Source organism: Stigmatopora nigra, chromosome 1 (assembly GCF_051989575.1).
Source record: "Stigmatopora nigra isolate UIUO_SnigA chromosome 1, RoL_Snig_1.1, whole genome shotgun sequence".
In the NCBI taxonomy this organism is placed as follows: Eukaryota; Metazoa; Chordata; class Actinopteri; order Syngnathiformes; family Syngnathidae; genus Stigmatopora; species Stigmatopora nigra.
The window spans coordinates 25,728,316-25,754,165 of NC_135508.1; the positions used below are offsets into that span (position 1 = coordinate 25,728,316).

At 40.0% G+C, this 25,850-nt stretch overlaps 1 protein-coding gene across 10 annotated transcripts in view; it reads right to left on the minus strand.

Moving 5' to 3' along the window:
* Positions 1-591: 591 nt before the first annotated feature.
* LOC144208131 (synaptotagmin-2-like) overlaps positions 592-25,850 on the minus strand; it is a 61,041-nt gene continuing 35,782 nt past the window's right edge. For 9 of the 10 annotated variants that reach the window (XM_077734323.1, XM_077734407.1, XM_077734159.1 and 6 more), the window contains 8 exons: positions 15,268-15,484; positions 14,787-14,947; positions 10,575-10,712; positions 10,284-10,451; positions 9,658-9,825; positions 9,207-9,324; positions 6,318-6,451; positions 592-1,938 (listed from right to left, as the gene is read on the minus strand). In XM_077734323.1, coding sequence (XP_077590449.1) covers positions 1,723-1,938; positions 6,318-6,451; positions 9,207-9,324; positions 9,658-9,825; positions 10,284-10,451; positions 10,575-10,712; positions 14,787-14,947; positions 15,268-15,466 — 1,302 coding nt within the window. In that variant the 5' untranslated portion in view covers positions 15,467-15,484 and the 3' untranslated portion in view covers positions 592-1,722. The remainder of the gene's footprint in view (positions 1,939-6,317; positions 6,452-9,206; positions 9,325-9,657; positions 9,826-10,283; positions 10,452-10,574; positions 10,713-14,786; positions 14,948-15,267; positions 15,485-25,850) is intronic. The other variant, XM_077734568.1, reaches the window with a different exon arrangement.

Below are 25,850 nucleotides of genomic sequence, written 5' to 3' on the forward strand. Positions count from 1 at the left end.
TGCATGTTTTTTTTCTTCTTTTTTTTTAACAAAAATACTCACTTGCCCTATGAAGGGTTAAAATTTCAAATAATTTTCAAAACGGAAATTTTCCTTGTTAGTGCAATCAAATTCAGCTGACTGGTCCACTGTGTGTGAAACACACGTGAATCAGTTATCTTTGTAAAGTGAGACAGAAAGACACCCTAAAACATGAGACAAAAAGTAAACACTGTCATCTCCACTAAATAGCTCATAAATAAATCTTACCCAAACTAATAATTAAAGCTCTGATTTAAAATTTTGGAGAATTGGAGTTAAAGTGCTTGAGGAATTACAATGAACAATAAACCCTACACACACACACACACACACACACACGTATATGTATATATGTATACATGTATGTGTGTGTATATATATATATATATATATATATATATATATATATATATATATATATATATATATATATATATATATATATATATATATATATATATATATATATATATATATATATATATATATATATATATATATATATATATATATATATATATATATATATATATATATATATATATATATATATATATATATATATATATATATATATATATATATATATAAAGACAAGTGAGAAACGAAGAAGAGAACCACAACACTTAGCGGAAGGCGTCCCTGGTAGTTGAAAATTGCTTATTTTGATACTTGGAAGGCTTGTCTCCTTTGTGACTGTAGGACGGTGCAGCGGTGAAACATTTGTGTGGAGTCCAAGACTAATGGCAGTGAGATATCGTGGCTTGGGGATGGGAAGGGGTGGTTGGCAAGCAGTCACTACCTGCACGTTGTAGTGTAATTGTCACGTCATTGGCGGCAGCAGTCATGATGTTGGTCGTTGTCGCCACTCTAATACTTAATTAAATTAACATTTTGCACAGACAAAGGACACAAAAGACATTTCCCCTCATCTCTGAAACTGAAAATCCATCTACCAGCCTTCCTGAAAAGCGGTGAAGTGATTTTTCTCTTACTGAATTTTGATCATAACAACCCGTGTAGAAATAAAGGCATGGAGTCTCCTCTCAGTATTCCTGAGATGATGGGTGAACGTTGAACTAATTGAAAAGGCAGTGTGTCTGTGGGTAAGTGGATTTGTATCTACCACTAGTTGCGACCCAACTCTAGGAATGTACGTTAAACTAATTGAATGCTCAGGTAATATAGGTGGCAGGTGTGGAGAGTGGTTTACAACACACCCAAGGAATGCACCTTCCTATGTTATTCCTCTATTACATGGCAGTATAAAGCATTTTTGTTAATAAGCATTAAACTAAGCAGACTGTGTCACTAAGGGAAAGGGACGATATACTGTATGTCGATGAAGAGTTGATTTATCCCTCGCTAGCCACATTCCCATTGAGCGTTCTAACTGTTCTTCATAGTGGAAGCTTTTTTTTCTCAGGAACAGAACCACAGTCCTGATACAAAAATAGATCTACAGGAAATCAATGAGTATCTGTTCTCCCTGTAATTCATCGTGTTTTTTTCCTCAATGACATGGTTTTATATAGCATGGGGATTTTTAAGCTCTATTTGGCATCATGATGAATCGATTCTAAGGATTTAAGAAAGCTGGTGAGGTGTACATTTGGGAGTGGAACAGATATTGACATGGCATCTGTGGACCTGATCGGAAACATGTGGGCAGTTAGAGGGCACGGTGAGAATGGGTGGAGTTTACTTCTTGGCGGCCAAAGCTGCGAGGGCACCATCCACCTCCTCCTCTGGCTGCAACGGATGCCACTGGGCGATGGGACGTCGGGGGTTAGCCAACATGTCGGACCAGTGTTTCAGCCCCGCTCCAGTGGACTTGCTACCCACCCAGATCTTCCCAATGGCATCGTTTTTACCAATCTTGTCATAATCCAGTACTGTGATGACAGCTTGGATTTTCTGCGGGGAGGATGTGCAGGAGAAGGACAAAAGTGAAAATTAAGTTAAAATCTGAAGTCTGATTCGTACATATTCCAGTGACATTTCTTGTGACAATAATTTTTTAAAATAGATATTGTCAAGTTTTCTAAATATATCCATACCAGTCTATAACCCTTTTGACATTACTCACACTAATCATGTATTCTGTTTGTATTATCAAGGCTTGTATGTGTTACACGTTCCATATTCCATTCCGTCTTGAAACCTGTAATTCCTTCCCTGTTAAGTCGTAACTGCCAAGGAAGGTAAGATTTTCCATGTTAAGCCTTAGATGTCAAGGAAGGTAAGATTTATTTAAATTCTAGCCTGAAGGATCCTGCCAGGCCCAAGAAAGAAATCAGGTTAATTAACAGACGAGCTAGCCGTAGAAAACTTCCTATATGGAAATTCTTCATCTCATTTTCTGAACCGCTTTATCCTCACTAGGGTCACGTGGTCTGCTGAAGCCTATCCCAGCTGACTTTGGGCTGGAGGCGAAGGACACCCTGAATCGTTGGCCAGCCAATTGCAGTCTTTTGGTCACCCGGACCGCGACAACGACCGACCAAAAGACCGGCGACCAAAAGACCGGCGACCAACAGACCGACGAGCAAAAGACCGACGACCAAAAGACCGACGACCAAAAGACCGACGACCAAAAGACCGACGACCAGAAGGCCGACGACCAAAAGACCGACGACCAAAAGACCGACGACCAAATGACCGACGACCAAAAGACCGACGACCAAAAGACCGACGACCAAAAGACCGACGACCAAAAGACCGACGACCAAAAGACCGACGACCAAAAGACCGACGACCAAAAGACCGACGACCAAAGGACCGACGACCAAAATACCGGCGACAAAACAAGGTAAAACAACACCGTCTACAGATCAATAAAACCCAACAATGGCCATGAGCAGTTTCACTGAGCCGACGTGTGAGTGTATAAAAGTTTGTATGTACATGCGTTGTCCCTTTAAGAGGCTTCGCCATCGAAGCTAATGCTGAAAGTCGAGCATGTCGCACTTTTGGCATAGTCCGTCTTGAAAATGGCTTTAAATCAACACAACAATATATTTGCTTGTGCAGCTCGCACCAAATACAGTTTGATAGGTCTGGCTAATGACTAGCCTTATTGTTGGTGAACGCGATGACGTATCCCTCCGTCTTCAACAAGGCAATGACGTATCCCTACGCCCGCGACAATACGTTGTGGTGTTGCCAACTCGAAATATGATTGGTTAAAGCAACAGTCTTATCGACGATTGTTTAAAGCTCGCAGAATTGATTGTGAAGGCTTTGAGGCAGATTTCTGACCCGGGCATCAAATAATGGCTGAAAAGTGATTGGTTAAATGCTTCAATATGTAAACACATCTGGAAGCAGTGCAACCAGGGGGAAAGGAAGCTAACAGACAATTTGGAATTTTTTAATAAGTATTGATGGACAAAATATAATATATGATTCAGATATTTCATAGGCCAGCAGAGAAGGCCTTGAAGGCCCTGACGGCCTGCCACTGGTAGGTAAAATTCATCAGCCTTTCTTTTGAAATTGACCATCAGTTTCCTTGACTTTTTCCCAAAAGGCATACTCCTGCTTATATATATAATACATTCCTTTTTTGCATACTTTACATACGTCTGCACCATCACTTTTCACCATCAGATATCATTTTCTGAACCGCTTTATCCTCTTTAGGGTCGCGGGGGCTGCTGGAGCCAAATCCAGGTTTTTCCGGGCGAGAGGCAGGGGACACCCACCCAATCGCAGGAGACGAACAACCATGCAAACTCACCCATTCCTAGGCGCAATTTAAAATGGCATGCCTACTATGGATGTTTTTTGGAATGTGGGAGGAAACCAGAGTACCCGGAGGAAACCTACACAGGCACGGGGAGAACATCCAAACTCTACACAGGTGGATCGGCCCTGGATTTGAACTCAGGACCCCAGAGCTGGGTACTCGGACGTTTGGTCGCCAGGACTTTTGGTCGCCGGACGTTTGGTCGCCGGACGTTTGGTCGCCGGACGTTTGGTCGCCCGGACGTTTGGTCGCCGCACGTGTGGTCGCCGGATGTTTGGTCCTCGTTGGTCCCCGGTCTTTTGGTCGCCATTCAAATGGTGAAAGAGAATAAATACTGTTGAAAACAGTTCTCAACAAGAGTTTAATATCTAAATATCTACTGTTGATTCATGACAGAGAGAGGTTAATATCTAACTATCTACTGTTGATTCATGACAGAGAGAGGTCAATATCTAAATATCTACTGTTGATTCATGACAGAGAGAGGTTAATATCTAAATATCGACTGTTGATTCATGACAGAGAGAGGTTAATATTTGAATATCTATTGTTGACATTGTATCTAAGTACTGTTGAAACCAGCTCTCAAAATTATATTTATAAGAGTTTAATATCTAAATATCTACTGTTGATTCATGACAGAGAGGTAACCCGGATGTAGATTTTCCGTGGCAATGCTCATATTGATATTTTGATATTGGATATTTAGATATTAAACTCTCTCATGAATGGTTTTAACAGTAGATATTTAGACACCATCTCTGAATTTGCTTTGTCTTCTTTTTAATAAGTACATTTTACTTATTGCCTTTTGTTTTAATGTCAAAGTTCTGGTCTAAAAGTATACTAAGACTTTTATTTGTATGCTAAAAATGAACATCTAAGTAGTAGTAGATATTTAGATATTAAACTCTTGTAAATATAATTTTGAGAGTTGGTTTCAACAGTACTTAGATGTGTAGCAACAGTAGATATTTAGATATTAAACTCTTGTGAATATAATTTTGAGAGTTGGTTTCAACAGTACTTAGATGTGTAGCAACAATAGATATTTAGATATTAAACTCTCTCTGTCATGAATTAACAGTAGATATTTAGATATTAAACTCTTGTGAATATAAATTTGAGAGCTGGTTTCAACAGTACTTATATATTAAACAGTACTTAGATATTAACCTCTCTCATGAATCAACAGTAGATATTTAGATATTAAACTCTTGTGAATATAATTTTGAGAGCTAGTTTCAACAGTACTAAGATATTAAACAGTACTTAGATATTAACCTCTCTCGTGAATCAACAGTAGATATTTAGATATTAAACTCTTGTTGAGAGCTGTTTTCAACAGTACTTACTCTCTGTCACCATTTGACTGGCGACCAGAAGACCGGGACCAACGGAGACTAAACGTCTGGCGACCAAACGTCCGGCCAGGCAGAGGGTGTGAGGCTGACTCGCTAACCACTCGCACCACTGGGCCGTTGTCATCATGTCTCTTTTCAGCCTGGACGCTTAGGGGGCATTTTAAAACGGCGACCTAAAATTCAAACAAAACTGGAATGGGTTCGGCAAAGTCTTTTACTCACAACAAAACGGGAAAAGGCAAGATGTCTGCCTTTTTATATCATTCTTCTTCTACGGTGAAATGGGGCTTCTTCAATTCAGCGCCAGAGAAGAAGTGGAGGGATGTACTGAATCCGTGAATGTTGGAGACCCAAAGTCGTTGAAGATCACGGCACATTGATACCTTTGTGTCTGACCATGTTTTTTTTTTATCAATATTTTGTTTTATTACCTTCCCTTTACATCATGGTGAGGAGTTTACAGATGAAGACTTGCCATCTGGTGATTCATGTTTTTTGTGATCATGTGTAATGATGTCTCACCTCAGTTCATCTTCTGAACTGCTTTATCTTCACTAGGGTTATGGGGGGTGCTGGAGACTATCCCAGCTGACTTTGGGGCAGAGGCGGGGGACACCTTGAAATGGTGGGCAGTCAATTGCAAGGCACAAGGAGACAAACAACCATTCATGCTCACACTCATACCTAGGGGCTAATTAGATTCAGAAACATGTCTTAGGAATGTGGAAGGAAACCAGAGTACCCGGAGAAAACCCACACAGCCGCAGGGAGAAAATGCAAACGCCACACAGGGGAACCGACCTGGTCTGAGACAGTCAACCATCCGCTTTCACAATCATACAGCCACCGAGCAGTAATTGATCCCATGCTTGCCCGCACCCAACTCAGGCGAGTGAACTGCTACACCATCAAGTGACTTTTTCTTTTCTAAACAAAATATACTAAAAAAGTGAGATTGATGGATGTTTTTGTGTTCGGATAAATTTCCAACTGCTTAAGTGATTGATATTTTGATCGATATTACTTACACCCCAGCGATCAACCCACCTCAGCTGTTGACAATGGTGGAGGAATTGTTATAAAATGTAAATATGATAATTCAGTGCCAGGCAGCCTAATTCAAATGGACTTTTTGTTAATCACTGCAGTAAACGAGTTAAAAAACAGGCGGCTTTTGTTACCTGCATTTGTTCAAGAGGTATCTCAAAGCTGAACGACTCGTTATAGTAAGGATTCAATGTGTTCTTCTTAACCGTCGTCTTCTTCTTCTTCAGTCTCTTCCCGTTCTGCAGCAGATTAATCTTCACGTAGGGATCTGAAAGACAGAGAGCACAAAAATCCACCTAATGGGGCTGCATTTATGTAATATTTCAACAGATGGCACCACGGTTGAACTTGAACAGGAGTGCAATGTTCTGCAAAATTGGCACACGTGAGGCTTTATGAAGTACCTGACAGCAGGTACAGTAATACCTTGATATATTACGATACCTATAAGCCCCGGGTTGTAAAGGTTGCATTTTTTTTTACTGGAGATCGTGTGACCGAGTCAATAATCTGCAAAAAAGCTAGCGGAATCTACATGGACTTGAAAGCAAAGCAAGTATCTGAAAAAGACACCAGTGAAACCTTTCAAAGCGAGTCGTGACAACCATTCACGCTCACATTAATACCTGGGGGATATTTAGAATGTCACTCCCGTCATACATCAGTCGATGCGTGGTTTAATTCTGACCAGGAGAAGAGCGTTAAGGGCACCTAAAGTGAAAAACGTTGCTTCAGAGGCATGTGGGAAAAACAGCCTCCAAGAAAGTGGATAAAAAGAAGAATGTTTCGAGAGGAGAAAGCTTTATCGACCAAGTGAAACACATCATCTACCCGGTGAGAGCGTACTCCCTTGAAAACTTCAAAGTGCAGCATTCAACGGGTGGAGGCGAAACCTGTGGCCGATGGAAGAAGATTTTGCATGGTGACGGCGAACCTATCGGAAAAAAGGTGAAGATTTGAGGGCCTGCATTTTCTGGAATGTTGGCTTGGCATTGTAGGCCGCATGAGTACCGATCGACAAGCTCAGACCAACAACCCTTTTTTGTTCATTGAAATGGATAGATTTAACAGAATATTCTTTGCTCCTTTGGAAAAAAGGAAAAAAGAAAATAATTGGATCTTAACAGCTTCTAAATTGAAAGGAAATATGTAACCTGATCTGGATTGTGAATGGAAATATTTCACGAAGGTTGTATAGTTATGGTTCTGTAGTTACCTTAAAGATTTAATATTTTCACAGCGTTGCATGAACATAGAATAGTTAAGCAAATGGCAGTGGGCAAATCAGACAAAAATGTCGTAGAAGGAGTTATTGAAGCTCTGGAAAAAAGTATGAGACAATGAAAAATGTAGATGTTGTACTTGATGAAACAGAAAGATTGGAAATTGAAGAAAATAGCTGAAATTAATGCAGATCTTCAAATTCATAAAATCGGGCTAAAGCCAACACTTCAGCCTGAATAACCATTGAGGCGATATGAGAGGGAGAAACATCCTACCGACATGGGAATTCAATACCTAAAGGAATTCATTCATTCGATCCTGAACCGCTTATCCTCAGAAGGGTTACAGGGGGTGCTGGAGTTTATCCCAGCTGATTTCGGACACAACGCGGGGGACACCCTGTATTGGTGGTCAGCCAATCACAGGACACGAGGAAATGGACAGCCATTCACCTTTAGACTAATACCTAGGGGCGATTTAGTGTTCAACCTACCATGCATGTTTTTGGAATGCGGGAGAAAACTGGAGTACCAGTAGAAAACCCACGCAAGCCCGGGGAGAACATGCAACTCTACGCAGGAGAACCAACCTGCGATCGAACCCAGAACCCCAGAACTGTGAGGCCGATGTGGTAACTACTCATCCACCAGGCCACCCTGGTGATTGGAATAAATTTTATCCCATTTGTTTGCCACAGGCCTTTCTACACTTTGACAACCAGGTGTGTCACAAAATGGGTAGAAACCGAGTAAACATTAAATAAAATACCTAGCAAGCTATTATTACAACCTTAAGAATGCGTCTTCCCTGTTATATTAAATTGCTTAGTGTAATTCTACCAGCGGCAGTCCATGAATTTCCTGCGACGCCTTAAGCTGTCTGAATCAATCCAAGAGTCAAAAGCAATTTAATGGCTATAAAATCTCTACTGCAGATACAGATGCGACACATAATAAAAGCATCAATAATACCCTCATACAATTGAAATATTATTTAGGAATTTAGCCATATTTTACACACCAAAAAATCATTTGATTAGATGATTAAATATGAAAACATACATCTGGAAGCAGCACAACCAGGGGAAAATCAATGAAAGGAAGCTGACAGACAATTTGGAATTATTAATAAGTATTCATGGACAAAACATAATTAACATCAGTCTGTGATTCAGATATTTTTTTAGGCCAGCAGAGAAGGCCTTTCAGGCCCTGACGGTCCACCACTGAAATCTACATATAGTTTTGAAGATCCACATACAAAATGAGATGATAGGCAGTGATAAATTAGACCCCCTCCCCAAGTTGGCCAAAGTTGGCCAGCTAACTGTCTTCTGGACTGCAAATTGGCTATAATGCTCGTTATGGTGTATAAAACACTACATCAGAATTACATTTTTCTCTCTCATAAACAATGTTCCAAAATACATCACACTTGACAGGAACTTCCTCATTTATTAATCTTCCATAAGGCTACAAGGTTTGCTGGAAAAGGCGAACTATATCCTAGACTGGTCGCCAGTCAGCCCAAGGGGCAAACAGAGATAAAAAAAAAACAACCATCCACACTCCCAATCATACAGCCACCAGTGGGATACGAGCCCGCGTTTCCTCGCATCAAAATCAGGCGAGTGAAGCTCCACAACACGAGGCAAACTTGACAGGAATATTCAGGATGAAATATTTTTGTTTACCATTAAATTAAAAACTGCGGAAGTGTAGTGATATCTATCTACAGTAAAACAATCAAATACATGTATACTGGTTATATTTTACTCTATTGAAATTGAATTTACAAACCTGAAAGACCCCCAACGTCCATTTTCTTCAAATTCTTGGCTTCCAGAATACAGATTGTGAGTTTACCAGCAGTTGGGACATAACGAAGAGAGATGCAAATGTCACCAAGCTTCTCTGGCTGTTTTTAGAGTGAGAGTGAAAGAAAATTAAATTCCACTGTCAAGATCTTTGACAATAAAATCTATGGAAATGGAATCTTCATTACTGATGATACAAAAATGCTTGTTTTTATCTAAAACACATAAATCAACGTGTATTTTGTGCATCAGTAAATGTTTTAAAATTTTTGGTAAGTGCTTAACCTCACATTAGAGAGATAATGTTGATTTTCTGTGTCTACAGTTGCTAAATTGAGCAATGCTCCGCCACAGGACGCACTAAAATCAGAGGGTACTCTATATTTTGGAGAAATAAATGTGCAGGATATTATTAGCTTTCTTAGCTCTATCACCTCTTCTTGGTCCGCGCTGTCCAAGTCTCGCCATTCTTCAATTGGCTTCGCGAGGTCAAGGGTGTTCATGGGTGTTCTAATCTCGCCAATGACGTCATGTTTTGAGAAACGATCAAAGTCGTAGACAGACATAACTAGAGTCTTTCCCCCCATCTCTTGGAATGGAATCTGGAAAGCACATAGCAATCTCAATTTAGTCATTTACAGTCCGAGATGTATTGCATGTTTTCACAAGCGATCAGTGGAGAGAATTGATCACATTAACAGCAACATTAACGTAAGTGTTGTTAACTGTGGCTTCTGTCTCCACCTTTTAAATGCCTGGCAAAACAAAATGCCTCAGGAAAGCTGGCCTGATTTTGACAAGTTGTTTAATTGTGGTGAATTCATCCAGCTGTGTCAGCAGGAACCATTGGTTGCCCTCTCTTTTAGTTTGATTCTCCCCCACATTCCTCTTGGCGACCACCTTCAAAAATGTCTGCAAGCTTTTCAGCCACTGGCTGAAAGTGATGGCGGAAAGGTGCTACATTCTCAATGGAAAGCAAAGTCATGCAAAGCCAGATCATGACTTCTCAACCTGACACCATTCTTTTAAATAGTAATGAGTACAAAGGGACAAGACTTACCTTAAAGATAAATGTTTCATTAAAGACTGGGTTGAGGGTTTTCTTGTGAACTTTTGTGTCAAACTTCTTCTTCTTGTCAGGTAGGACAAAGACTTTGACATAGGGGTCAGAGGTGCCACCACTGTCCATAGAGAGGAGATCAGCAGCTTGCAAGATTCCCACAGTTAGCTAGAGAACAAAATATAAACGATAGAGAATAATGACAGATGATCAGCCAGATTTTAGAGAAGCCAACCATAGGAAATTTTGATCAGGTAGGAAAAATATGACTTTAATCCACTTGAGTCTTGCCTTGTTTTCCTGAAAGTCATAATCAATGGAGTACTGCAGCTTTCCAAGCTTCTCTTTCTCTTTCACCTCCTCTTCTTTCTCGTCTCCAGTTAGTCCAGGTTCAAGATCCTCTTCCTCATCATCATCATCCTGTTGTTTCTGTAAAGACAGAGGAGTGGAGGCCGCAGATGAGATAGTCAGCAGATGCTTTTAATTATCAAGTTGTGCTGATCAACAACCCTTGGCCAGCAGCAGTGGGGTTAGTCACAGCACCTACCTGTCACTTACCCAGCACATACCGATGTTACTAGTGCAATCTGCTCATCGATGACCACGGTCGCAACCTGACTTGATTTCACTATTTCTCGGATGACACCATTTTCTGTTGACTAATTAGCATGTTTGATTTTGGGGGAGTGTTTTCTGACTAGTAATTAAAAATAAGGCAAAGAAGTTGTCCTGACCTAGAAAACAGTACACCTACACCAAATTAATACAGGTAGGTAACAAATTAATCCTTAACATTGAAATGGCCTAGTTAAGTGATTATAAAGTAGCTAAATGGTTGAATGTGAGGTGTAAAACAACACCATAGCTCAATGTATTCCAAAATGAGTTTTGAGTATAATGGCAGTGTAGTTTCATTTAAAATGTGCATTATTATTGCTCCAATCTGTCACAAAAGGCAGGGTTCGCTTTCAGAGAAGAACTACAGGGACAAATCAATGGGTTCAAGACAAACAGTTGATGCCATGATTCCTGATTTGATTGCTGATTCTGAAAGTTGTTTGACAAATTCACCCTCAATACTAGTGTCTATTTATCTCTTCATCAATAGCTCTGTTCTCCCATTTATATGCACAATTATTGGTTGACTAAATACTTATTTTCCCACTGTACATGTTTCGGAATTTAATTATTAGGAATAATGTTGAATAATGTTTGAAATAAGCATATTTTTGTTATTTTATTAGTAAATTAATGACAATGTTGCAATTCTTGCAATTTTGGGGATTCCGACCTACAATTTTATCTAGTTAGTATTTTAAAATGTGTTGAATTAGTTTGATTAATTTGCACAAGAAAGTTTTAGGGACTGACTTAAATTTAAAGGGTTTACAATCCGCGAGTTTGTCAGAAGTGTGGACGGAAGAACCCTCGAAGCATTAATGTAAGTAAGACAGGCGTTTTAAAAAATGTGTCAAGTGCAAATGGGAGAATATTCTGAATTTTAGACAACTTTAGCATTTTGCTCTTAAATCGTCTTTTCATTTTTGTTTGTATTCAAGTAGAAAATGGCTGACTTTTTTATGGGTGTCATCTTGAGAAAACATGATGTCCTCATAAAAAACAGACGGTCCAGTTACTCTCTGGTCCGCTGAAAGAGGTGAGCTGGAACAGGGCGCATACACAGATAAAACACACATTCTCACGCCCCCCGTTTTTTTTCTCCCCATACGAACATTCGTCTTGCTCGCATGCGGGCTATCTTGCATGCTTGCCAACTCGCCCTCTGTAAACTCATATGATTGTCCTCACATGTGGCATTCTCTACTTTTGTTGTGGTCAGTGCATTTCATTCAAACATGCCAGGCCAGAAAATGCAGGGGATGTTTCTTTCTGATGGCTGACATAGATGAATTACCTTTTAGCTTGATATGTTACAGATACAGTTTGAAATAAGCATATTTTTGTCAGGACCAAAAATGTTGGAATACTGGTACTTTATTACTTTTACTTTTAGGGAAGGGATAAATACATGGTATGTCTGAATGCATGCCCTTTGCTCCATGTGGATATAATATCAGGAAGCAAAATGACAGTGGTTTATCTTTGAATGAGCTGAAATCAGAGTTGCAAGGATGGTACATTTCAGGCAAACATTCGGGCACACCATCTCTCTCTCATCTGTCACCTCGTTTATCAGCAAAATAGGTGGTCCAGAACAGTTACTCTCAAGTCAAGTTGTGGCCATTCAATGTTACCTACCAAGGGCGTACGCTGGCCTTTGTCAAGAGATACAAAACAAACAACCGGGTCTGTCATGGATCTCTGAATGCGTTTGCACAGGTGGGACACCAGTGAGTAAAATTCTTTGTTGCTAATCATATTTTTGATTAGTCCCATGAAGGTAGAAACAAGCCCAAAGTTCACTGGTGGGTTGCAATTGTCTGACATGATCCAGCTTAGCCCTTGCACATGCATGTTAGGGATCACTAGTGAATTGCTAAGTGCACTAATCATTCAAAAAGCTCAATCAAAGGGTAACATGTTCATTTCAAATCATTTGCATTAAAATGGGTCTATGTTGGGGGTTACACTTCTTAAGAGAACCATCTCTACAACAAGACATAGCAATTGGTGCGGCATGTCTGAACAGTGGCTTTTGTGAAGCAGCTTAAATGCTCCCAAAGAATCTTCAAGCACCGGCAGCACCTAAGCTTGCAAAGAACTCAGAAAGCCATAGCACTCATTGACACCATCACTGCAATCCACCCCTTCAGACCCAGCCCACCCCCAAAGCTCCCCCTCTGCACTAGTCTGGTCTTACTCAGAGCGGCCAGAGAGGGGCGCCGCGTGCTATCAGACCTACCGTAGGCAGAGAAGTCCACCACAGTCAAGATACACGGAGCACACATAAGACACAAAGCAGGAAGGAGAGCAGAGACAAAGGAAGAGATTGAACTCACAGCAGACACCAAAAAAGGGTAATCACAACAAATGCAATCAGCTACACTTTAGGGAGGGAGGAAAATGACAGATAGGCCAACCTCCTCATTAGCACAATCATATATTGTGCATCAGATCCATTGTCCTTAAAATAATATATCTTTTTAGAAGACTGGATGAGTTTCCGAATCAGCATCAGGGATGTAAAAACAATAATAATACTAATTAGAGAACCTGCACAAAAACAATTGCACTAAAAGCTATTTTTATTATCAGTCTTCAAAAGGTGAGAAAGCAATGTTGGGTGCTGAGTGGTGTACATAGGAGATGTCATTTTCCACTCAAATCCCAGAGTACAAGTGAGGGAGAAAGAAAGAAAGACAGAGCGAAACAATAACACTCATGACAAATCCATCACATAATAAAAGAAGAGAGAAAAATAAAACATGATAATGGGTGATAAGAGTCATTCTTTTTCATCTATGGAGAATGCACTGACCTGGTTACAAAGCCATTGATTATTGCCTTTGCTCAACAGCAACTGTATACTATAGTTCAAAGAGTAGTAAGAAACATATGGCCAGTGGTTATAAAACTATTGGATAGTTTTTCTTCATTAATATTTTAAAAGTAGGATGAAGTGTGACCAATTTAGGGCAATTTTACTTGACAAAACCGTCAAGAAATAGTATTGAACATTGGGAATTTGAATTAAACTTGCAACTTATGCAGAACATATCTTGTAGAGGTTGACATCCAGAAGTATTAGACATGGCATGTAATATATGTAGTGATGGGTATGGAGCTTCTTGATATCAACTGCCTAACATGCTTGCAGTTTTTTTTTTCCGGAGGATCAAAATTATAAGATTGTTATTTAATGCAAATGTTAACTGTTTGTCCAAGCCCATTATAGGATGTATATTTAAAAAAAACAATAATTACATGAAAAATATTACAAAAAAATAAATGACTGAATACAGTATTAAAACGCATCTTTGAATTGATTTAATATTTTTAATTGTAAATCTAACAAAAGAAAACAATATTTTAAAAATTAAACGAAAAAAACAAGAATGAACTAAAACTAATAATTAAAAAAAATAAAATTTATAAATTCTACCAAACACTTGGTGAAACCCATTAAAACTAATAAAATTTTAAAAGGACAAAAGAACTAAAGTGAAACATTACAGCTGTAAAAGAAAAAAAACATGAAGTTGAAAGTGTCTGCCTGGAACAATAGAGTCAGTGCAAAAGATCATTATGAATGGCATTTTCCCAGTGTAAGGAAAATCTTTGAAATACTATTTTTTTTAGCTTTATCTTGTCTGAAGTCATAAAACATAAGATGTTTGAACTGGCATAAACTCTTAAAAGTTTGTTTTCAATCAACCTGAAACAAATTCCTTAATTATTCCATCTTTTAGAAGTGTGAACTTGGCTCAAAATGGGAAAAACTGACCAAGTTGGCCTAAAAAAACAATTCATGCCCTTATATTATAGAAGCAATTATGAACTAAAAATGAGTAAAATCCTCCAAACTCTCCTAGCGTCACATACCTCTCCTCCTTTAAGGTTCTTCATCCCCATGTCACCCTTCCCCTTCTTGCCCTTCTTGTTCTTCTTCTTCTTGCAACAACATTTCTTGACGATGCAGAAGCAGCAAGTTAGAATAAGCAAAGCAGCGACCACAGCAATGGCAATGATGGCCCAGGATGGCACTGAGAATAGTCAACAAATATGCATTTAGGTGAAGCATTCTTTGCCCGCAAGCAAAGAAACAAATACCTTGACATTTGACCGACCACTCATTTAACCTGGTCCATGTCATGGTCTGGGCTAAATATTTTAAGTAGGAGGTGGTTAACAAAAAAATAAGATTCCAGTGCCCTTTTTTTTTGTTTGGGGGTGGGGGGGGGGGGGTATCCACCTTTTAATACGGAAGTCGTTATGAGGCAGCCATTGCCTGCAGCAAAAGCACAAACTCCAATTCCAAAACGGGTACTTCGTCAAGTTGATTGGAATTTGGTCGTGTACTCACAAGGGATCTTATCGATTTCATTCAGAAACTTGTTTTTGATCTCGCCAAAGGCATCATTCTTGCTGACTGGCTCAGTGGAGTTGTCTGCAGAGACGAGTGCGACAGGTGCAGGAGTCACAGTCAGGGGACTGGCTCCTGTTGGCTTAGCAGCGGCAACCATGGGTGTTGTCTGGTGCTTGAACAAGTTCCACTTAACCATTTAGGCTGCACACAGTCCCTGAAAAACAAACAAACAAAAAAGCCATCATCCCTGTTGCTTGGAGTGTTTTCTTTGTGTTATTTAGCCTGTCACAATAATTACTTAATGACCCTATCAACCGAAACATAAAAAGGCCAATGATAATATTCCCTATAATTACCATATCAATGTATCGGCAAATATTTAAAATGCCTAGTTTTTGTTAGGATGTCTCCGATTTGAGTCTTGGATCCAATCATGTTATTGGAAATCATGCCCAACTGGTTGAAAAAGATCAGGTTTTTAAGAGGTATTTATTTATTTTTATTTTCAATTTCTAAAGGCTACAAAACGTTAAAATAATCAAGGATATTGGCAAAAGAGATAGAAATATATGTACCTTTTATGCTATGTAACATCACAAGAAAGCCAGAAAGAACAAAAGCCGAAGTAAACACTAGCAGCTGATGGTGAAATGCAATCAGGTAAGAGTGATACAGTTAACAGTATGGAAATATTTTCAGATCAGGATGTGCTTTTTTCTCCTTAAAACATTGCCAAATGATCGGATCGGGATTTGGTATCAGCACATTCTGAAAATCGGTTCACCTGGAATTGAAGGCAAAAAAATAATTGTGATCAGAACATTTTATTACATCGACTGATCACCTGATATATACTAAAATGACCAACAGTTTTTTATTTTCAGTTTCAACGTGCAGGCAGCCCGGCGGCTTGACTGTTTAGCACAGGGGTGGACAAACCGGTCCTCGAGGACCGCTGTAGGTGCAGGTTTTTGTTCCAACAGATCCAACACAGTTTAACCAATGAGATTTCTGCAGAAAACAAGAAGCAGCTGACTACAATCCACTGATTGCACTTGTAGGACACCAGATTGGTGAAAAGGTGCTCTCTGTGGACTAGTTTGCCCAGACCTGGGTTAGCACGTCAGCCTCATATCTGAGTTTGCATGTGCTCCCCGGGCCTGTGTGGGTTTTCTCCATAGACTTCGGTTTCCTCCCACATTCCAAAAAAAAAAAAAATTGCATTGTAGGCTGATTGCACCTACTAAATTGCCCCTAGGTACGAGTGAGAGAGTGAATGGTTGTCTGTCTCCTCCCTGCAATCGGATGGCCACTGGTTCAGTGTCCCCAGCCCCGACATCAGCTGGGATAGGCCCCAGTGTGGATAAAGCATTTAAGAAAATGAATGAATGGATGCACTTCTTGATAATTGTACTTGTGTTCTTGTATTTCTGTGTAGGTGGAAAAGTAGTAATAATAGGGGTAATCCTACATTGTGGTTTTTCGATAATCACAGCCAAGTCTGGTCTACATTATACGCGAAATTCAAGGGATTACTGTAGACCTCTGAAGTTGTCAATGGCAATGAAAGATGAATATTCATACACAATAGTAAAGTACAGCCAAGGTTCCTCAAATATGGCTTGTTTCCCTATTCATTCTTTCATGTACTGTATGGACTGCTTATCCCTGAGATCGGCAACCATGGGGTACTGGAGCCGCATGCGGCTCTTTAGTACGATATCATACCTGTCAACCTCTGCCGATAACTGCTCTTATCAATGATTATGATTCAACCGTACAAACCCCCCCAAAAATGTACAAACACCGTACGACTCAGGTTTACTTGCGGTAACTTGTTTCTTAGTAGGTGGCTCCTCCATGCTTGCTTCCTCGATATTTACTCTGTACATCTACGCATGTGCATGTCATCCTTTATCGATATTGCCGTAGGCACTGCTAAAAAAATACATACGATTGAGGATCATTTTTGCTGGTATACCGTGACAATAGTAACGATCGATGAGAAGTAGCGTCGTTAGCTACCAGCCTACGGGACTATCTGGATTTTAGCCAAAACGGTCTTGTTGAGATCGGTTTTCATAAATATTGGCGATTTAAAAAAAAAAATCCGCCGTACAAAAGTCGGTGTACGGCGTACATGATTTGAAATGGTAAAAAACGTATAAAATACGTATAAAACGTACAAGTTGACAGGCATGCGATATTGGAATAATTTTTGGGGTTCATTTCCTTCCTGTCTCAACCCTTGCATGAAGCTTAACCTCACCAAGTACCAACCCGACTACAAAGACATCACCAAATTCATGCAGCACCAGAAGTCGCATTAATGGTGAGTGTTATAACAACATTATTTAAAAGAATAAATTCAGAGGCTTATTATACTGACATTTAGTTGAATTCACTTTTAAAAAATATTATGTGGCTCTCACTGAAATAAATTTCCAAATGTTTTGCTTTCATAGCTCTCTAGGTCAAATAGGTTGCCTACCCCTGTTTTAGAGGGTGGGATCGAATCAATTTGTATTTAGTTCATTTTCATGGGAAAATTTGATTTGAGATAAATTAGATAAAGAATTAGATAAAGGCTCGTAAAAATGGATACCAGCTTAATGCGTTTCAGGACTGAGCTCGTATGTCGATTTTCTCTTAACTCAAATGAACTAAAAACTAAATAATTGGTTCCAACCTTCTGAAAAATCACCAAAAACAGGATATTGGATTGGAATTTTTTTTTGTTCTAATTCGCCATCTATTAACAAAGTAACAGATCACTAGTGGTTTAATAGCACTAAAATGTGTTTAAATTATTAAAATTAGCGGGCGAGAGACCAGAGTAACCCCACTCGCATTACCCTTTTTAATAATAATAAGTCTGATTTTTATTATTAAAAAGGGTAACGCGAGTGGGGTTACTCTGGCCGTCTCTTGCCCGCTAATTTTAATAATTTTAACACATTTTAGTGCTATTAAAGACGGCCAGAGTAACCCCACTCGCGTTACCCTTTTTACTAACAATAATCAGACATAGATTTTGTCATCATCATTAACTCGACAAAAGCCTAATTGTTATCATACCCAGCTGCATATGACAAAATTGGTAAAAATTTTGGACGGAAACGTGTTCATAACATAAACAAATTTAAATGAACTTGGACTACGAAGCAGACACTCAAAAATAAGTTCAATCTAACCTTACACTAAACTTCATTCTAATTTTATTTTAAATTTTGATACCTTTCTTCTCCCAGGTTAGCTCTATTTGCCCCACCTCCACCCTGACTTTCAGACGCAGCTAAAAGGAACCTATTGAGGGATTTTGTATTCCCTTAAAAATCTTCCCAAAATGATGCACACAAATGTCCTCTCAATAGGATAATGCATGACCACATGCCAACGAGAAGTAATATATACGCCATTTGCACTGACTAACGATTAAAAACTCTGAAAAATGCAACGCAGTGCCTTGTGCTTGCAAAGACATTACACGAGGGCGTTGCGGGGAGAGAAACATTGCCCATGGTGTTCTTATGAGCAGCCACTCAATCCGCTGTCTGCTTGTATATCAAAATTTGTCTCGTATCAAGATAAATATTTGATCAAAATTTAATTAGTTTCTCAAATTGCTTGTATGTCGGGAACTTGTATGCCGAGGTACCACTGTACAAGCTTGGTCCCAGAACGCATTAAGCTCATCTCAAGGTATAGCTGTACACGGGAAATGTTTTTAAATTTACCAGTATTGCACAACTAGCTGTTATGATCAAAATAAAAAGTTTATTAGAAAATATGTATGTCGTTATCGCAATCCTCTGACTAGACCCTAGATCATTTTAATTATTGAAAATATATTGTTGAAGCTGGTCCACAGAATTGCTTAAAATGGTTAATACACTGGGTGGCCTGGTGGCGCGAATGGTTAGCGCGTCGGCCTCACAGCTCTGGGTTCAAATCTAGGTTACCCCCACTTGTGTGGAATTTGCATGTTCTGCCCGGGCCTGCATGGTTTTTTTTCCGGGTACTTCGGTTTCATCCCACATTCCAAAAACATCCATGGCAGGCTGATTGGACACTCTAAATTGTCCCTAGGTATGGGTGAGAGTGTTCATGGTGTGAAATATGAATTGTATTCTTATATTTAATCTTGGACACTTTTGCTCTCTGATGTATTTTAAAATTACTAGAATAGAATTGTATTTATACCTATTGGTTAAAACGTGCACTACACCTCCTTTTGTATGCCTCCCCCTTCCTTTGTATCAACGCCTCCCTTTTTATGACTTGTCCTACCTCTATTAAAAACGCTGTTCAAGCAGCTTTTCGGCAGGAGATAGCTTTGAGGAGCCACAGAGTTGGCACATTCTGCGGCATCTAAATTGTTGACTCCCCAGCCTCTGCAAAAAATATAATTCTTCCTGTCTTAGTGTGTGCTCCTGTGTTTGAGTTTATTGAAGTTTTGGCCAGTAGCCCCAACACATGGTTGTCTGTCTCCTTGTGCCCTGCGATCGGCTGGCCACCGAATTCAGGGGGTCCCCTGCCTCTGGCCCGGAGTCAGCTGGGATGGGCAGCAGCAAGACTACATACCAGGGATGCCCCGATCACACATTTTTCCACCCAAGTTTGAGTAACTCGATTTTGAGGATTTGCCATAACCTAGTCCTGTTGTGATACATTGGCAATGTATTAGTGAGAGAAAAAAAATCTGAAGTGTATGCATAAACTATGTAATTTAATTTAAGGTGGTCATCTGGGTTCAATATTTTACCATTAAAATCGCAGGTAGCACATATAGTATATTCAATCCTGTTTCTGCATGAGCAAAATTATTCCCTTGGTTCTATATTTCTCACTGTCCTCTTAAACCTGACTTCTTTCCAGTAACATAACATTACGAGTTGCTTCTTCACTCAGCAGCTGATCTGAAACACAGTCCACATAGGAGTTTGTTTAACCATTCCGGTAGCGAATGGTCATCACCCCATACTTCCCACAGTCTTACAGAGACACTTTCAAGATGCAAGCACAGCCCAAAAAGTAAACAATCTACAACCAAAAGATTGTAAGCATTATTTAGAATGTCAGCTGTGTCAAGATAGTGCATCATCTCATCTCATTTCCTGAACCGCTTAATCCTCAATAGGGTCGTGGAGGTGTTGGAACCAATCCCGGCTGTATCCTGGCCAGATGCAGGGGAAACCTGAATCGGTGGCAGGCCGGTCGCAGGGAACCTGGAAGAAACCCGGAAGAAACCCACGCAGGCCCAGGGAGAACAAACAAACTCTACACAGGTGGACTGACCTGGACTTGAACTCAGGAGCTGTGAGGCCGACGCGATAACTACTACCAACTAGTTCAAGAAACCCTGCCAGTGACAGCAGCTATCTGATGGCAGCAGCAGAGATAAGGAAGTCACAAAGGTGCCATACATTTTGGAGAGAGTTGGAGGAATGCCTCATCTCGCATATCCTCCTGTGTGCTCACCTGGACGGCAATGTGCCCTCTAAGCTGCTCTAAGCACTACTCTCGTGGTTTCTGCGCATGGCAAATATATGCAGCCCACAAAATCAAATTAAATCAAATTAAATTGAATGCTCTTATTGCACGCCAACCTGAATTAAAAATAAAAAAATTTAAAAAGACATTAAATTTTTCGTGCCACAACTCAGAGAGTGGCAACCTATCACTGACCGACAAACGACAACAAAATGTCATTTCGAATAAAACTGAAAAAACACTGTGTTCAGTTAATGATATGATGCGGTTCGGGTCACGTTGTGTGTGTTTACATCCGCGGCATGAGTTCATTTCGCAAGTTAGCATATAGTCAACAACTCGGTGGAGCTGCTGCCAAGCCTTTATAATGGCCAAACGAGTCAAAGTAAAAACGAAATACGGTTCTTCCAAGATGGAATGGCTGTCGGAGCAAATAGAAGAACAAGCGGTGAAATTGGGTGAGAGCAGTCAAAAACTTTGCCAAGTGTGTGTCTGTGTGTGCTTCAGTGTGAGTGTGTGGTATATGTCATCATTTGTCTTCAATTTACACGATGGACTATAGATGGAAATTAGCCCTTGGCTGCAATATTACATATTTATATATGTATGTTCATGAATATGTGCTGTCTCTTATGAAATAAATCAAATCAAAATCAAAAGAAAGTTCTCTGCAAAACATACAGCGAAGCAAAAGTTGTATGCAAGTTTTCCGAAGGAAAATTATTGCACATAAATGGACGCTTGACTATCTCGAGTGACACATTCAGCAGAAGTCATTTGAAGCAGAATGAGAAGTGAGAAGGACAGATGTGAAAAATTAAGTCAACTTGAAGTCAGATTTGTGCAGATTATAGTGTCATTTATTTAGATATTTTATCCACAGATATGAATCATTACGTTTTATTAGGACTAGATCATTTATGGATAGTAGATACATACCTGTCAAGGTATTCGTTTTTTGATCATTTCACGTTGGGTACGCTGTATAACAACCTTTGTACGGGAAAAAACGTTTCCTACGTTTTTCCAATCTCGTTTTACCCATTTCGGCTGTAATCCGGAGCGTTTCTGTTGCCGGTAGCAGAGGAAAACAGCATCGTTGTTTGCTAATATTGTCAAGCATGATATGCACACGTGCATTCCCCTTTCACCCGTTCGCCTTTTCACCATCAAATATATAGCAAGCAAGGTACCCCGACATGCACCGGCTCATTGTCCGTGTCTACTGGTGTGTGCCCATAGCGAGCAATGATGATGTTGCTCACACTGGTACTCAGTGTGCTCAGGGAGGTTGTCTTTCTGCCTAGACAAATGAAAAATTAGAGGGCACATTGCTGGAGGGTGGTCCAAATAAGTTTATTTACAAACGTGCTTGTGCAGACAAAACATCACTTACTCTCACCGGAAGCTCAATATGATTTTCAGGATATTATCGGGAGGGATTCTCAAAAAGGGTTGTGAGAGGAGCCTGGTTTTGAATGCTGAATGAGAAGATGCAGGATTCATTAACAGCCAGTTGCTGTACATCCCTCTGGCCCTCAGTGTAACCCTTCTCTCTGTCCCATGATAGGTCAATTAATCATTCTGTGTCTACTATAGTAAACCGATCTGAATGTAAAACTGTGCAGGGGAAAGCAGGAAGGAAAAGGACAGGTCAGCATTGTAGATATGGAAAGCTTAAGTGACTGTGACACTATCCCTTAAAAGTGTACAAAGACAATACAATTTACTTTTCTAAAAATACTTTACATAATTAATAGTGTATTATTTTTGTCTTTAGTAGGTGCCAGGCAAATAGTGAAGATGACATTAAGAAAAGTTGTTTTAAACTTTTTACAGACAACCCAGAGATAGTTAAAATGTAGGCAAACTGTGTTGTAAATGATAATTGTCTTATTCACATACAGTATGGCGTATACATCAGCTTCAACAATCAGAGCTTGAGAGTTTGCTTGAGATCCTCTGCATTAGTTTAGTTCCTCACACCAAAAATAATCTGAAATAGGCTGGGATGAACATTGGACTGCATGGATTCAAATTAAATTCCAGAATAATTATTGTGTGTGCAAGGAAAGGCTGGACAAACATCAACACTGCATGGAATTGATGAAATCACAAGTATGGCAACCTTGTAACTCTTGTCTTTCTGAGCCTCAAGACTTTGGCAATTCACAGTTGGTATTGAGAGAGGACACATTTTTGTGGGAACCTCCCTGGCATTCATAAATGCTAAATAGTTCACTTTCACTATTAACTTAATGGCTGCCATTGCTGATGATAGATGGAGTAAACCTGTTCTAAAACCAAACACAAACGTATAAAATTACCAGTCATAACACTGAAACTTGACATCTGATTGACGACCCGACTAGGGTGTAGCCTGCCTTTCACCGCAGGATAGGCTCAAGTAACCCCAGCAGCCCATGGGAGGATCACCTTCCTTCTGTAGTAATGGCTTTAATGTAATTTCATAAATTATATCCTTTTATATGTGGTAGTACAAAGAAGTGTATACTGCACTATAGTATACGTAGACCATATGTACACTCTTTTCAGCTGCAGGACTGCTTTTCCCGCACCATTTGGAACTTTTTGAACACCACAACCTCCAGGACTACAGGGACACTGTACTTTCCTACATCAAAAACTGCACGGATAACGTCACTGTTAACAAACGGATTGACCAGTGAGACACAGATACTCATCAAATGCCGTAACACTGCCTTCAGGTCAGGGGACAAGGTAAAATACAGCACTGCCAAAGCAGAGCTGAAAATAACATATATAAGGAAAATTGAGGAGCACATCACAGGGAATAACCCAAATAAGATGTGGCAGGTAATACGACATATTACCAATTACAATGGCAATAATGTGTCTGTTACGCAGATGCCTCACTAGCAGAGGAACTGAACCGTTTCTTTGCCTGCTTTCAGACTGACAAATGAGACCCAGTCTCAACACATCCACCACCACCCTGCAGCAATACACTGGAGCTTCAGGAACATGAAGTGAGACAGGTACTGCAGGCTGAAAACACCAGGAAGGCTGCTGTCCCCAAGGACCACCTGGTGGTGCTCAAAGCCTATGCTGATCAGCTGACTGGCGTTTTCACAAAGATCTTCAATTTTTCTTTGCAACAATCCATCATCCCATCCTGCCTGATATCTGCCAACATTATACCTGTCCATAAAAAGCCAAACATTGACAGCCTGAATGATTATAGTCCTGTTGCACTTGTGCCGGTGATCATGAAGTGCTTCAAAAGTTAGTCGCTCGCCATATCAGGGATACAATCCCTCTCTCAGTTGGCCCTGACCAGTTTGCCTATAGAGCAAAAATGACTACTGAGGGCATCATCGCCATAGCTCTACACACAGCACTGAGCCAACTGGAGCACCATGGGGAATACGTGAGGATGCTTTTTGTTAAATGTAGCTCAGCCTTCAACACTATAATACCGGACATTCTAGCTGACAAACTCTCCCACCTTGGACTATGCTTTTCCATCTGCTACTGGATTGAGAACTTCCTAATCAACCATCCACAAACTTTTAGACTTGGTTCCCACCTCTCTTCCTCCATTACACTGAGCACTGGCTACCCTCAAGGCTGTGTACTGGGTCCTCTTCTGTACTCCCTGTACACATACGACTGTACACCGACCCACCAGTCTAACTCCATAATCAAATTTGCCGATGACACAACTGTGGTCGGACTCATCTCAGGGGGTATGAGCCTGCTTACAAAGATGAGGTCAACAAACTGTCTTTGTGGTGTTTGTTGAACAGTCTCACACTAAACACCACAAAAACTAAAGAAATAATCCTGGACTTTCGCAAACGCAGCACAGATCTGATCTCCCTCCTCATAAATGGAGTATCCTGATCTACCAACACCACATCAGTGGTGAAGAAGGTCCATAAACGACTCCATTTCCTGAGGGTACTCAGGAGGAACAACTTGGACACTAAGCTTCTGGTAACCTTCTATAGAGCCACTGTGGAGAACATCCTGGCATACTGCATTACAGTGTGGCACGCTGGAAACAGCCCTAGACAGAAAAGCCATGCAGAGAGTGATCAACACTGCCCAGAAGATCATCGTCATCCTCATCGTCATCATCATTGGATGTAGTCTTTGTCATCATCATCATTGGATGTAGGCTTTGTCATCATCATTGTCTCGACAAAAGCCTAATGGTCATCGTACTCAGAAACTGCGTATGACGAAATTGGTAGTGCTTCTCCATAGGGTGTGTTTTCCCAGCAAAAGACCCAAATAAGTGAAAATAATTTCAGACTCGCAATTTGGCATTCTGTCGCATTACCCCAAGCCGATCACTTACCTCTTACTGTCGTTCACTTACCTTCAGTCAGCCAGTAGGAGGCAGATCACCGCCCAACGTTTTTCATGTATCCTCTCCCCCAAGTTATTACACAGAAGGGATTGTGTCATGTACCAAACTGGAGAGCATAGAACCGCTGCACCGGTGCGCGTCGCCATTTAGGATGGATGATTAATGTGCAATATCTTAAATTGTGCAATATTTTAGAATTTACCTAGTGACTTTTTATATTACTGTTTATGTTTTTTACTGGCAAAACACACTTTTTTGGAGTAGCACCCCCAATTTCTTCATACAAAGCTGTGTATACTGACAATAAAGGATTTTGATTTTATTTTGATTTTGATACAGTAATCAATTAGAATATCGCGGCTAATGTAGACCAGTGATAATCGCAAAACCGGGAAAAGGATCATTATCACTACATACCAGTTCGCTCCTGTATAAAAATACAAGTACACAAGTACAATTATAAAGAATAATATTTATGAAATATTACAGTTATAGGCATTTGAAAAAATGCCATGTATTAATATCTGAATATAATCTGTATATAAAATTACTGTAAATACCGCACTCACAGTGAAAACAGTTCCTCTCCGCTTGATTACATTTTTTAAAAAAAAAACTGGTTATTGGGAGCTTTAATCCAAGTCGTCTTCGTCAGATTCGAGTGGCATTGGATCATCAATAGAATATTCAGGAAGCACCGTAGGTGCAGCAGGATGAGCTTTTGAGA